Source organism: Coregonus lavaretus, assembly GCF_964263955.1.
Source record: "Coregonus lavaretus genome assembly, chromosome: 38".
In the NCBI taxonomy this organism is placed as follows: Eukaryota; Metazoa; Chordata; class Actinopteri; order Salmoniformes; family Salmonidae; genus Coregonus; species Coregonus lavaretus.
Window position 1 is genome coordinate 22,604,376 of NC_140025.1, and position 14,868 is coordinate 22,619,243.

Below are 14,868 nucleotides of genomic sequence, written 5' to 3' on the forward strand. Positions count from 1 at the left end.
GTGGAAATTTTATCAAATGTTTGATTAAAAGAGGACATGTGACATGATAAGTATAGGCTTATATCTAAACATTAGACAAATATATCTACATGTATATAGTTTTACATTAGATAAATAGACATAAACATTAGATAAAAACTTAGATTAATAGAATATACAGTATCAGCTATGCCAATATATTTACAGTGGTCCATATGTAGTTAAAAGTCCACAACTTTCTGGGGTATAGGCTGTGCTATGCAAAGCACATCATATGTTACTGAACTCCTTTCACATTGTAGAAAGATAGATGTAAACATTAGGCAGATTTTGTTGAGAATTTGAAGACTTACTAATTGGCATCTATGTAAGGGATAATTAATGAGGGGCTATGCAGTCTATGGAAAATAATGAACGACGTGGAAGGTGTGTTCCACAAAGTGCTAGCGGAGTTGAACTAACCTTCCACGGAGTTGCATTATTATCCAGAGAACGCATATCCCTTTTATACCATGGCTATGATTTAACACATTTTCAGCTAGAAATGTTCATTTGCCGGTAGAAATGTGTTCAACATCCACTGAGGTACACTACATTTTTACATTTAAGTCATTTAGCAGACGCTTTTATCCAGAGCGAGTTACAGTTAGTGAGTACATACATTTTCGAACTTTTTCATACTGGCCCCCCGTGGGAATCGAACCCACAACCCTGGCGTTGCAAACGCTATGCTCTACCAACTGAGCTACATGGGACCTACGTGACCAAAGGTATGTGGACACTTGCTCGTCAAACATCTCATTCCAAAATCATGTGCATTAATATGGAGTTGGTCCCCCCTTTGCTGCTATAACAGCCTCCACTCTTCTGGGAAGGCTTTCCACTAGATGTTGGAACATTGCTGCTGGGACTGCTGGGACTCCCATTCAGCCACAAGAGCATTAGTGAGGTCGGGCACTGATGTTGGGCGATTAGGCTTGGCTCGCAGTCGGCGATCCAATTCATCCTAAAGGTGTTCGATGGGGTTGAAGTCAGGGCTCTGTGCAGGCCAGTCAAGTTCACACCGATCTCGACAAACCATTTCTGTATGGACCTCACTTTGTGCACAAGGGCATTGTCATGCTGAAATAGGAAAGGGCCTTCTCCAAATTGTTGCCACAAAGTTAGAAGCACAGAATTGTCAAGAATGTCCTTGTATGCTGTAGCGTTAAGATTTCCCTTCACTGGAACTAAGGGACCTAGCCCGAACCCTGAAAAACAGCCCCAGACCATTATTCCTCCTCCACCAAACTTTACGGCACTATGCATTCGGGCAGGTAGCGTTCTCCTCGCATCCGCCAAACCCAGATTAATCCGTCTGGCTGCCAGATGGTGAAGCGTGATTCATCACTCCAGAGAATGCGTTTCCACTGCTCCAGAGTCCAATGGCGGCGAACTTTACACCACTCCAGCCGACGCTTGGCATTGCGCATGGTGATCTTAGGCTTGTGTGCAGCTGCTCGGCCATGGAAACCCATTTCATGAAGCTCCCAACGAACAGTTCTTGTGCTGACGTTGCTTCCAGAGACAGAACTCGGTAGTGAGTGTTTTTTACACGCTACACGCTTCAGGACTCGGCGGTCCCGTTCTGTGAGCTTGTGTGGCCTACCACTTCGCAGCTGAGCCGTTGTTGCTGCTAGACGTTTCCACTTCACAATAACAGCACTTTCAGTTGACCGGGGCAGCTCTAGCAGGGCAGAAATATGACAAACTGACTTGTTGGAAAGGTGGCGATGGTGCCACGTTGAAAGTCACTGAGCTCTTCAGTAAAGCCATACTACTGCCAATGTTTGTCTATGGAGATTGCATGGCAGTGCGCTGGATTTTATACACCTGTCAACAACAGGTGTGGCTGAAATAGCGGAATCCACCAATTTGAAGGGGTGTTCACATACTTTTGTATATATAGTGTAGCTAGCAAGTAAGTCTACTATAAAGCTACAGTAGTTGCCTTGGTAACCAAACAGACTTACTAGTTTAGCTAACCAAACATCAGTCCTAGCTTGCCATTATGAAATTCTAATTTAACAATAGCAATAATGTTTTCAATTCGACTTTTGCTTTCAAAAGCAGCTCAAACATAGAAAATGTAAGAATGAACTATAGCCATTGAATTCTACCATGCTGATAGAGTCCCAGTCCAAATTAGAAAGAAGGTCGCGGCCCCGCCTGCCTGTGGGGAAAGTAAACTGTGGTTACCTAGGTTACTCCATTGGCTCACAGCAAATACTTGACCTTTTTCAAATGACATTTTCAAGTCTGCTTGTTTTAGTAAATTACAAAACTACATTTAAGTCAAATACAACATGTCTAAAGATTACTTTTCAACATTGCCTGCTCCCGAGCATTCTCACTACTTAGAAAAACGTAATATTGTAGGGCTTCCCTCATACCCCTTTTCATGATGGAGCTAGCAGCCACGTGAGTAAGTGTTAGCTAGCTACTGACCAGAACATTAAGCTAGCCAAGACCATGTACATTGAACAACACAGCAGCTTTTCGGCATGTTTTGTTATTTCTGTATAACTAAAAACCATTGTAAAAGAGTTGGCTCTTTTACAATGGGGGTCAATAAGAAAGAAAGTTTGTTTTCCACAATTTGTGGGTGTGGTTTCAAAAGCCTTGGCATTGAGGAGTATACCACCTCAGTCACCGGCTTCATTAATAAGTGCATCGACGACGTCGTCCCCACAGTGACCGTACGTACATATCCCAACCAGAAGCCATGGATTACATGCAACATCCGCACCAAGCTAAAGGCTAGATCTGCCGCTTTCAAGGAGCGGGACACTAATCCGGATGCTTAAAAGAAATTGAGCTATGCCCTCAGATGAACCATCAAACAGGCAAAGTTGTCAATACAGGACTAAGATTGAATCCTACTACACCAGCTCTGACGCTCATCGGATGTGGCAGGGCTTGCAAACTATTACGGACTACAAAAAGGGAAACCCAGCCGCGAGCTGCCCAGTGACGCGAGCCTACCAGATGAGCTAAATGCCTTTTATGCTCACTTCGAGGCAAGCAACACTGAACCATGCATGAGAGCACCAGCTGTTCCGGACAACATTCACAAGGCTGCGGGGCCAGACGGATTACCAGGGCGTGTACTCAGAGCATGCATGGACCAACTGGCAAGTGTCTTCACTGACATTTTCAACCTCTCCCTGACCGAGTCTGTAATAACTACATGTTTCAAGCAGGCCACCATAGTCTATGTGCCCAAGAATGCGAAGGTAACCTGCCTAAATGACTACAGCCCCGTAACACTCAGGTCGGTAACCATGAAGGGCTTTGAAAGGCAGGTCATGGCTCACATCAATACCATCATCCCAGAAACCCTAGACCCACTCCAATTCACATACCGCCCCAACAGATCCACAGATGACGCAATCTCAATCACACTCCACACTGCCCTTTCCCACCTGGACAAAAGGAACACCTATGTGAGAATGCTATTCATTGACTACAGCTTAGCGTTCAACACCATAGTGCCCACAAAGCTCATCACTAAGCTAAGGACCCTGGGACTAAACACCTCCTTCTGCAACTGGTTCCTGGACTTCCTGACGGGCCGCCCCCAGGTGGTAAGGGTAGGCAACAATACATCTGCCACGCTGATCCTCAACACCGGGGCCCCTCAGGGGTGCATGCTTAGTCCCCTCCTGTACTCCCTGTTCACCCATGACTGCGTGGCCAAGCACGACTCCAACACCATCATTACGTTTGCTGACGACACAACAGTGGTAGGCCTGATCACCGACAACGATGAGACAGCCTATAGGGAGGAGGTCAGAGACCTGGCAGTGTGGTGCCAGGAAGACATCCTCTCCCTCAATGTGAGCAAGACAAAGGAGATGATCGTGGACTACAGGAAAAGGAGGGCCGAACAGGCCCCCATTAACATCGATGGGGCTGCAGTGGAGCGGGTCGAGAGTTTCAAGTTCCTTGGTGTCCACATCACCAACAAACTATCATGGTTCAAACACACCAAGACAGTTGTGAAGAGGGCACAACAACACCTTTTTCACCTTAGTAGACTGAAAAGATTTGTTATGGGTCCCCAGATCCTCAAAAAGTTATACAGCTGCACCATCGAGAGCATTCTGACCGGTTGCATCACCGCCTGGTATGGCAACTGCTCGGCATCCGACCGTGAGGAGCTACAGAGGGTAGTGCGTTCTGCCCAATACATCCCCGGGACCTATTTACAGTGGGGGAAAAAAGTATTTAGTCAGCCACCAATTGTGCAAGTTCTCCCACTTAAAAAGATGAGAGAGGCCTGTAATTTTCATCATAGGTGCACGTCAACTATGACAGACAAAATGAGAAAAAAATTCCAGAAAATCACATTGTAGGATTTTTTATGAATTTATTTGCAAATTATGGTGGAAAATAAGTATTTGGTCTATAACAAAAGTTTTTCAATACTTTGTTATATACCCTTTGTTGGCAATGACACAGGTCAAACGTTTTCTGTAAGTCTTCACAAGGTTTTCACACACTGTTGCTGGTATTTTGGCCCATTCCTCCATGCAGATCTCCTCTAGAGCAGTGATGTTTTGGGGCTGTCGCTGGGCAACACGGACTTTCAACTCCCTCCAAAGATTTTCTATGGGGTTGAGATCTGGAGACTGGCTAGGCCACTCCAGGACCTTGAAATGCTTCTTACGAAGCCACACCTTCGTTGCCCGGGCAGTGTGTTTGGGATCATTGTCATGTTGAAAGTCCCAGCCACATTTCATCTTCAATGCCCTTGCTGATAGAAGGAGGTTTTCACTCAAAATCTCACGATATATGGCCCCATTCATTCTTTCCTTTACACGGATCAGTCGTCCTGGTCCCTTTGCAGAAAAACTGCCCCAAAGCATGATGTTTCCACCCCCATGCTTCACAGTAGGTATGGTGTTCTTTGGATGCAACTCAGCATTCTTTGTCCTCCAAACACGACGAGTTGAGTTTTTACCAAAAAGTTCTATTTTGGTTTCATCTGACCATATGACATTCTCCCAATCCTCTTCTAGATCATCCAAATGCACTCTAGCAAACTTCAGACGGGCCTGGACATGTCCTGGCTTAAGCAGGGGGACACGTCTGGCACTGCAGGATTTGAGTCCCTGGCGGCGTAGTGTGTTACTGATGGTAGGCTTTGTTACTTTGGTCCCAGCTCTCTGCAGGTCATTCACTAGGTCCCCCCGTGTGGTTCTGGGATTTTTGCTCACCGTTCTTGTGATCATTTTGACCCCACGGGGTGAGATCTTGCGTGGAGCCCCAGATCGAGGGAGATTATCAGTGGTCTTGTATGTCTTCCATTTCCTAATAATTGCTCCCACAGTTGATTTCTTCAAACCAAGCTGCTTACTTACCTATTGCAGATTCAGTCTTCCCAGCCTGGTGCAGGTCTACAATTTTGTTTCTGGTGTCCTTTGACAGCTCTTTGGTCTTGGCCATAGTGGAGTTTGGAGTGTGACTGTTTGAGGTTGTGGACAGGTGTCTTTTATACTGATAACAAGTTCAAACAGGTGCCATTAATACAGGTAACGAGTGGAGGACAGAGGAGCCTCTTAAAGAAGAAGTTACAGGTCTGTGAGAGCCAGAAATCTTGCTTGTTTGTAGGTGACCAAATACTTATTTTCCACCATAAATTGCAAATAAATTCATCAAAAATCCTACAATGTGATTTTCTGGATTTTTTTTCCTCAATTTGTCTGTCATAGTTGACGTGTACCTATGATGAAAATTACAGGCCTCTCTCATCTTTTTAAGTGGAAGAACATGCACAATTGGTGGCTGACTAAATATTTTTTCCCCACTGTACTAGGCGGTGTCAAAGGAAGGCCCAAAAAATTGTCAAAGACCAGTCACCCAAGTCATAGACTGTTCTCTCTGCTACCATACTGCAAGCGGTACCGGAGCGCCAAGTCTAGGTCCAAAAGACTCAGCTTCTACCCCCAAGCTATAAGACTGCTGAACAATTAATAAAATGGCCACTCTGACCCCCCACCCCTACATGTACAAATTACCTCGACTAACCTGTACCCCCGCACATTGTCTCGGTACCGGTACCCCGTGTATATAGCCTTGTTATTGTTATGTAATCTTATTGTGTTACTTTTTAATATTTTTTACTTTAGTTTATTTAGCAAATATTTTCTTAACTCTATTTCTTGAACTGCAATGTTGGTTAAGGGCTTGTAAGTAAGCATTTCACGGTAAGGTCTACACCTGTTGTATTCGGCGCATATGACAAATAAAATGTGATTTGATTTGGTTGAGGGGAATTCCTTATTATTACGTGAATATCGACTAGGAGTATACTGTGCATTATATGTTAATAATGCACGCTCTAGAATTCCCTTCAAGCCAATCAGAAACGAGTATTCAACAATGCCATGATATAATTAAGCAATAAGGCCTGAGGAAGTGTGGTATATGGCCAATATACCACGGCTAGGTGCTGTTCTTACACACAACGCAACGCGGAGTGCCTGGATTCAGCCCTTAGCCGTGGTATATTGGCAATATACCACAAACCCTTTAAGGTGCCTTATTGCTATTTTAAACTGGCTACCAACTTAATTAGAGCAGTAAAAATTAATGTTTGTCATACCCATGGTATATGGTCTGATATACCACCGCTTTCAACCAATCAGCATTCAGGGCTCGAACCACCCAGTTTAAAATCTATTCTACCTAAGATTTGTTGAATAATTTGGTTGTGGAATTTAAATAGGTTGGTTTCGTTGTGTAGTCTTTCTTTTGCAGTGTATAAATAAAACGTTTGACGGGACTGTTTTCATAAACAATGCTATCCTCAACCGGCAACCCTCACTTCTTCCTCAGTGGTCGGTTGCCGAGTGAGTATTTTTGTCCTTGAGCTCCCATTGGACACATTCGACATCAATTTGATGGAGAATGTTTTCAGAAATGGAGGCGTAACGTAACATCTGCAAACTGTGAAGGTGCCGTGATAATTTAGCATTAACAGCTTACATTGATAGGGAATCGTGAAGAACTGGTCGTAAAAATGGTATGTAAACATCGACATATTAGATTTCACGGCGACATTTGATTGCCTTAGCTATTTTGATGTGTAGTGGTGTGTTTTCCCGTATGAGAATGAGCTATCAGCCTATGGCTACAGTATCGGTTCACCATGCTAACTGTAAATTACCACCGAAATTCGTGATGCGACTGCGATTTTATCGTTATAATAGTCATGTTGCATCATGACAACATTATTTGCTGTTGTACAATTTAAGCATCCTTTCCTTGCAATTACAATGGAATCATAACACTATCATCACTCTAAGGAACTTGTTATGCCCAGTATTTTATGATTTATGTTTCTCTATTATTTCTGTATTCTGTTTTATACCCATTTTAGTATGGTTTTGTCAACCACGCCTTGGAACTACTTGTATTAAGAAATTATGGCGAAGAAGTGTGGGAAGACATCAAGTGAGTTCAAAGATCTGTTTTGTATTTGTGAATGACACAGGGTATTTGCTTATCATAATTCAAAGCAGAAAATGAAAATAAAAACCAAATGTGGCCATGTTGCCAAAGCAAAACAAGGAATTAGCAGATATGTTCATTAGATAGATATGTTGGTAACGCTTCACTTTAAGTTGCTCCTATAACTATGTAGTAACACACTGTACACACGAACACATGGATTTTGTATTGTAGATATGTGGTAGGAGAGTAGTGGCCTGAGGGCAGACACTTAATGTGTTGTGAAAAGTGTTATGAAATGTAATGTCATGTAATATTTTAATTTGTATATAACTGCCTTAATGTTGCTTAATAAATACAAAAAAACAAAATACAAATGACACTACTGCCTATGTAATTACCATGTAAAAACTATGTAATAACAATTACTGTTACTTTACATTGTTATTACACTTTCATTTTGTTTACTACATTGTCTTGACCACAACTTTATGTAACCTGGATAATAATACAAAAATATGTCCATTAACCATATTATAGTTTTGAAATCAATAATCTCCCCCTATTGCTAGACAGAGTGGATAACAAATGGCCATGTCATGTTATTCCACTGATGATACATGACCAGCAGCTATAGTGGGCCTATCTGTAATTTAAACCATGTGACCATAAATCACCAGCAAACATAAAAGAAAACAACATATAATGAATCAATTCATCATTAAATTACACCAGTCTTATGAGAAAGCGAGCCATATTTTTACTAAATAATTTCATTTTCATTAGCCTTTTAATAGTGGTGATAAAGAGAGGTTGTGAATGTCGTTGCATTATGATAACAATCCCCTCTTTTCAAAGTGCTCAAATATTTGGCAAGATCCACGTTTATTTTTCTTCCTCAGTCTTCGCTGTTCCAGGACCAGAGGCACGGCTGCCTCTCTGAAAAATGTGTTTTGAGGAATCTGGTCATTTTTTATCTCCCAATAAATATTGCAGCACAATGTTATCTCAATGTTATCTTAATGTTATCTCAACCTTATCTCGGCTGACGTAAATCAATATTATTACATGCCTAATTATTCAAGCTAGGTTTTATTTTCAGATCTTGCAACTCAGAGCAATTGAAAAATGAATTCTTATTTCACTACATTTTTAGTTGCTTGGTGTGTTTGTTCAGCTGATCACATGCTCAGAGAAAGTGGTTGCTAGCCAGCACAGCAAATCAGTATTGTTTTCTCAGATCAACTCGGTAATCAGGTCAAATAGACCTCATTAGGATATATAACAGGCTTATTTATTAGCATGCCAAATACATTTTCTCATTGTAACTTCTAAATATAGATAATCCTATGATGCAGTTAATGCTCAAAGGTAGCTGAATGGTACTGCAACATTCATGAAGGTGTCATGACTGGTTTCATAACGGTGTTATGAATGCCTAACGTAAAGTGTTACTGATTGTTTTTGTTTGGACCCAATAAGTGTAGGTATCACTTTACTGAAGGTCCCTTATGTATGCATTCATTAAGCCTTTATAACAACTACATAAGATGTTATAACATCAGTCATAGGCATAAACAACGGCATACAATGTTATGAAGCTATAGAGGACAAGCAAATATGTTGTCATATGCTCTTGTCAACTGCCTCTTTATTACATAGGTAATAATCACATGTTAATATGATATATAATAATTATATTTTCTTGTTACTTGTTATCAGGAGGGAGGCTCAACTCGATGTAGAGGGTCAGTTCCTTGTCAGAATCATATATGAAGATGCCAAAACATACGACCTTGTTGCTGCTGCAAGCAAAGTTCTCAGTACGTTTTTTTAATCATGTTTTGAGATACAAGGTACTTTATTTGAACCAGTTTATTCATAACATAATGGTACGGCAACACTATAAAATATGGTACCCTTTATAAAGGATAACTTTTTGTACAGTGTTACCAATGGGACTCATACCAATATGTTGTGAGATGGTGTATGCAACAAGTGTATTATTTTTATTTTTTGTCTTGCAGAGATTGATGCAGGGTGTATCCTGCAGATGTTTGGGAAGATGTTTTTTGAGTTTTGCCAAGAATCAGGGTATGACACCATCCTGCGTGTTTTAGGGTCCAATGTCCGTGAATTTTTGCAGGTAAGCACTCCAGTTCCCTTCTTAATCTTTCTTCAGTTAACAGAAACCAATGTAAAACAATGTCCTCTTCAATGTGATGAATGCTTCAACGTAAGTTGAATATTACCTATAATTGCCAAAAGAATTCTGTGTGTGGGCCCCCTCATCTTTGGATTTGGGGGAGGTGACCATATAATTAAAATAGGACAGTGGCAGTTAGATTTGCCATGACTGAACCCTCTGTTTACAAACACAAAATGTAGGGCATCAGTTTGGGTTGAAACAGAGATAAAGGAGTGAGGACTGGAGTTATGCAACTTTGATCTAAAGAAACCTTGCCTGCTCCAAGATCTGTTTATGCTGTGTAGCCAACGCCTATGGTGTTTGGCATTACAAACTGATATGGGACCAGTCTAAGAGGAATCTTAATGGAGAGAAACTCCTGTTTCAATCATTTATGCCATCCCCATACAGAATCTGGATGCCCTCCACGACCACCTAGGTACCATCTACCCCGGGATGAGGGCGCCGTCCTTTCGCTGCACTGACGCGGAGAAGGGCAACAATCTGATCCTGCACTACTACTCGGAGAGGGAGGGGCTCCAGGACATCGTGATCGGCATCATCAAGACGGTGGCCCAACAGATCCACGGCACGGAAATAGAAATGAAGGTATGCTGTTTTAAAGAAAATAAGTATACTATTACTTAAAGGGATAGTTCGGGATTTTGGCAATGATGCCCTTTATCTACTTCCCCAGAGTCAGATGAACTCATGGATACCATTTTTATGTCTCTGTGTTCAGTATGAAGGAAGTTAGAGGTAATTTTGCGAGCCAGTGCTAACTAGCGTTAGCGCAATGACTGGAAGTCTATCGGTATCTGCTAGCAGAATAGCACTCTCCTTTCATATTTTACTAGGATAGACGTAGGTAAGAATTAGAGTGGAAGACAGATGAGAGTTGGAGACAGAGATGAAAGTGGCAAGTGGTGGACCCTAGGGATTGAGCCCGCGCCTCTGGGGGAATGTGTAGGCTAGGCTGCACTACTGCTAGACCTAACTCTGGCACTGTTTTTTTGTTTGCCTTTGTAGCTATTCGGATTCTGTGCCGCTTGCGGATCTTGCCTTCAGTCCAAAATGGGACAGTGGTCGACTTTTAAATGCCCCCTCCATTCAGGAGTTGTTTGGGTCTGAACAACTGCTAGTGTTGGTCACTCATAGTGAGCATTTTATGATCTGAGATGCTGGTGGGTCTCTGTTGACTTGGGTCAGATGTGTATGAAAGGGGCAGAATGTTAGTACACTCAGAAGGTGACATAATGCAATGGCCTAATAGCTAGTAGTTATAGTGTAAGATACTGTATTTTAAAGTGTCTAACCATTATTTGACAGATATAAATGTCATGATAGTTTTAAAGCTAGGAATATGTGAATAAGTTATTGATATCTGTCATTCTAATTTTAAAGCTAGGGTGAATATGTGAATAAGTTATGTACCTTCTTTATAGCAAAGTAGTCCATGCAGCAAACACCAGGTGGAATTGGTATACAACATTGGTATAGACTTGGATAGTCCTTTCAAAAATCTTGTCTTTGAGCACTTAGGTTACCTCCTCATTTTCAGAGAAAGCCAACTCTACTATCAAACCTAATCATATCGCAGAGATAGCGATGTCACTATGTATTTTTTCTCTCCCAGGCTCAGCGTAAAATTAAATGGGGGAACTGAATTGACAGACCCTCCAAATGTGATACCTGATATTCTGGAAATGTTATCCGGAGTTGCCACGGCAGCCGTGTGCGTCAGAGTCAAGCCATTGACGTCAGTGTATAGACTAAAAAGGACTTGTGGCCAGGCAGTAACCATCACAACAACATCACTGTGTTTACAAACTATCACACCAAACCTTAGACATTTACATAAAGACATCGAGTATTTCAAGGTCTATGCGTTTACCACCCAACAGTATCTCTTACATTATCTCTTGCCATAGTGGGTGGACTGGTGGCCATTTTGAGTGTCCCCATAGAAGTAAAGCAAGATGTAAACACAGGAATCATAGCATGCACTTATTCTAATTTCATGGTTGTACCTTCCTCCCTTTATGGAATCCATTCTTTCTTCACCAGGTGATCCAGCACAAGAGTGAGGAGTGTGACCACATCAAGTTCCTGATCGAGGAGAAGGACTCAGAGGAGGAGGCCTTCTATGAGGATCTGGACGGCTTCGAGGAGAACGGCACTCAGGAGACCCGGATCAGCCCCTACACCTTCTGCAAGGCCTTCCCCTTCCACCTCATGTTCGACAGGGACCTGATGCTCACGCAGTGCGGCAACGCCATCTTCCGTGTGCTGCCGCAGGTCTGTGTCTATTTAGCTATAGGACGTTATGACATTTTATGTGTGTAAAGAACGACTCTTATACTGCGCTATGACTGCATTATAAGTCAGTATGAGTTTGTTTATAATACATTGTAGATATGGGCTTCACAGGTAGCCTGCAATTATAATGCATGATGATGTAGTTCTAATGTATTGTAAGACTTGTCATAAGCATGTATGACCCCCTTATGAAGTGTTTTGCTGTTGTATTCCTTAGCTCCAGCCGGGCATCTGTAACCTGCCCTCCGTGTTCTCTCTGGTGCGTCCACACATAGACTTCAGCTTCCAAGGCATGCTCTCCCACATCAACACTGTCTTCGTTCTTCGAAGCAAGGTACGCCAAGAATACTCACTAATGAAACATTTCGCGTTTTAATTTAATGTTAAAATTACATCATAAAAATAATAGTAAAAAAGAAAAGAGAAAACTGGATAGAAAGCTACATTCATATTTTCTGTGTGTCCTGGCTGCTTGTGTGTCCATGCGTGTGTGTCTGTCTGTCTGTCTGTCTGTCTGTCTGTCTGTCTGTCTGTCTGTCTGTCTGTCTGTCTGTCTGTCTGTCTGTCTGTCTGTCTGTCTGTCTGTCTGTCTGTCTGTCTGTCTGTCTGTCTGTCTGTCTGTCTGTCTGTCTGTCTGTCTCTGTCTGTCTGTCTGTCTGTCTTTGCTTGCGTGTGCATGCTTGTGTGCATGCATACATACATGTGCATGTGTCTCTGTGTGTGTTTGTGGTGTGTGTGTGTGCATGTGTATTACGTCCTTCCAGGAGGGCTTGCTGAACGTGGAGACTTCGGAGAATGAGGACGAGCTGACTGGCGCTGAGATCAGCTGCCTGAGGCTGAAGGGACAGATGATCTACCTGCCAGAGGCGGAGAACATCCTCTTTCTCTGTTCTCCCAGGTTCTGCCGATGTGGCGTTAGAATAACAATGTGCTGCAGTGCTAGCTGTGCCACTAGAGAGACTGGTTCGAGTCCAGGCTCTGTTGCAGCCGGCCGCGACCGGGAGACCCATGGGGCGGCGCACAATTGTCCCAGCGTCGTCCAGGTTAGGGGAGGGTTTGGCCGGCAGGGATGTTCTTGTCCCATCGCGCACTAGCAACTCCTGTGGCGGGCCGGGCGCAGTGCACGCTGACACGGTTGCCAGGTGTACGGTGTTTCCTCCGACACATTGGTGCGGCTGGCTTCCGGGTTAAGCGGGCATTGTGTCAAGAACAGGTGCGGCTGGGTTGGGTTGTGTTTCGGAGGACGCACAGCTCTCGACCTTCGCTTTTCCCGAGTCCGTACGGGAGTTGCAGCGATGGGACAAGACTGTAACTACCAATTGGATACCACGAAATTGGGGAGAAAAAGGGGTAAAAATATATAAAACTAAAAACAAAAAAAAAGAATAACAATGTGCTGTCCGAGGTTGCGTCCCAATCACAAATGGCACTACTTTTGACATTCTCCCAGGTAGCTCTGCCTTCCTGCTGCTGTGGCGTTAGACAAAAACAATGTGCAGTTGTAGGCTGCGTCCCAAATGGGCCCATAGGGCTCTGGTCAAAAGTAGTGCAATATGTCGGGAATAGGGTGCCATTTGGGATGTAGTCCTAGCCTTGGGGTGGATGTCTGGGCTGGATGGATGCCGTGGGGTGGATGTCTCTTGGTTGGTGTGTGAAACCTAATTGGATTCAAAACCACAGCTGCTGTAGTACAGCAGATGGTCTGGCCTTAAAGGGCCAATCCAGAGTTGAAACAATAACAAAGTGACACCACGCCTCTGTTTTGGTAAAAAGCTGAGGGATGGGACTGGAGAAATTGAACTACTCTCAAATTCATATACAGAGCTATGGATGCAATGACTGACCATCCATGATATCAAAATTATAGGTATAACCATGTTTTGAGGCTATACAGTGTTTGTTTACATTTGCCATGTTTACTAACATTGGAGTAAAACAAGGTTCTATTTGGTTTCTGACAGGATGTCACAGTTTAACTTTTATAGGTGATATTCTTCATTAATTGGATGTAGCAACTACAAATTGCTCCTTTAAACAATCTTTGGTAACACTTTACTTAAAGCATCCATTTATAATGTCTTATATCGAGGCTTATAATATATCTAAAATGGTCTGTTACTTACTGTATTTAGTCCACATCATTATGAGCATCTTATGAGGCAGGCTCATGACAAGTCTAACAATGCAGTAGATTTAGTTTAAAAAACTAATGTTCTGGTTGAAAACGGCCTATTGGTAGTAGTCAATTACACAATTTCTAGTCCCAGAAGTGACTAAAAAGTGTAAATAGGATAACTTAAGTCATAAAGTCAGTTTTTTTCCAAAACGAGAACGTCAGAGGTTTGGGTTTGATTGTAAGTTATGCCCACAAACACGTGGGTATTTGTTCGTAAATTCTCTCTTGGAATGCACACTGACCATGGTAAAGTTAGTTAGATGTTGGAGATCTATGGGGCCGTCAATAAATTACACAATGTATATGGGACAATATTTTCACATTTCAATAGTTCCATATTTTAGTGACGTAAAAACCTCAAACCAACTATAAATTGTACAAATTCATGTAAAATATTGAAAGCATTTAATAAGAAAACTAAAAGGTGTGCAACATGAAAATATTTTCCCATGCCAACCAAAAGCATTGGTTGGCATGGGCTCGATGTACTTTCAAATCAATGAAGGGCATAGTGAACAAGTTAACACTTGGGGAGATAATTGGGACGCACCCCATGTACCTGGTGAAACCTTATTTCTATCAAGGGATAATCATTCTAGAGGAAGTAGTGTCCCTGCATGGTGCCAGAAGGTGGTGAAACAACATTGGTGTTGTTGTTTACGGAAGGAAAGACACTTGACTTTTTCATCAGCGATTGTATCAGTTTAGC

At 42.4% G+C, this 14,868-nt stretch overlaps 1 protein-coding gene across 2 annotated transcripts in view; it reads left to right on the forward strand.

Moving 5' to 3' along the window:
- Nucleotides 1-6,935: 6,935 nt before the first annotated feature.
- The window catches only part of gucy1b1 (guanylate cyclase 1 soluble subunit beta 1), a 28,561-nt gene continuing 20,628 nt past the window's right edge, over nt 6,936-14,868 (forward strand). The window contains exons 1-8 of one of the 2 annotated variants that reach the window (XM_084155696.1): nt 6,936-7,048; nt 7,406-7,479; nt 9,199-9,299; nt 9,504-9,622; nt 10,076-10,273; nt 11,732-11,962; nt 12,201-12,317; nt 12,748-12,881. In XM_084155696.1, the coding sequence (XP_084011822.1) occupies nt 7,046-7,048; nt 7,406-7,479; nt 9,199-9,299; nt 9,504-9,622; nt 10,076-10,273; nt 11,732-11,962; nt 12,201-12,317; nt 12,748-12,881 (977 nt within the window). In that variant the 5' untranslated portion in view covers nt 6,936-7,045. The remainder of the gene's footprint in view (nt 7,049-7,405; nt 7,480-9,198; nt 9,300-9,503; nt 9,623-10,075; nt 10,274-11,731; nt 11,963-12,200; nt 12,318-12,747; nt 12,882-14,868) is intronic. The other variant, XM_084155697.1, reaches the window with a different exon arrangement.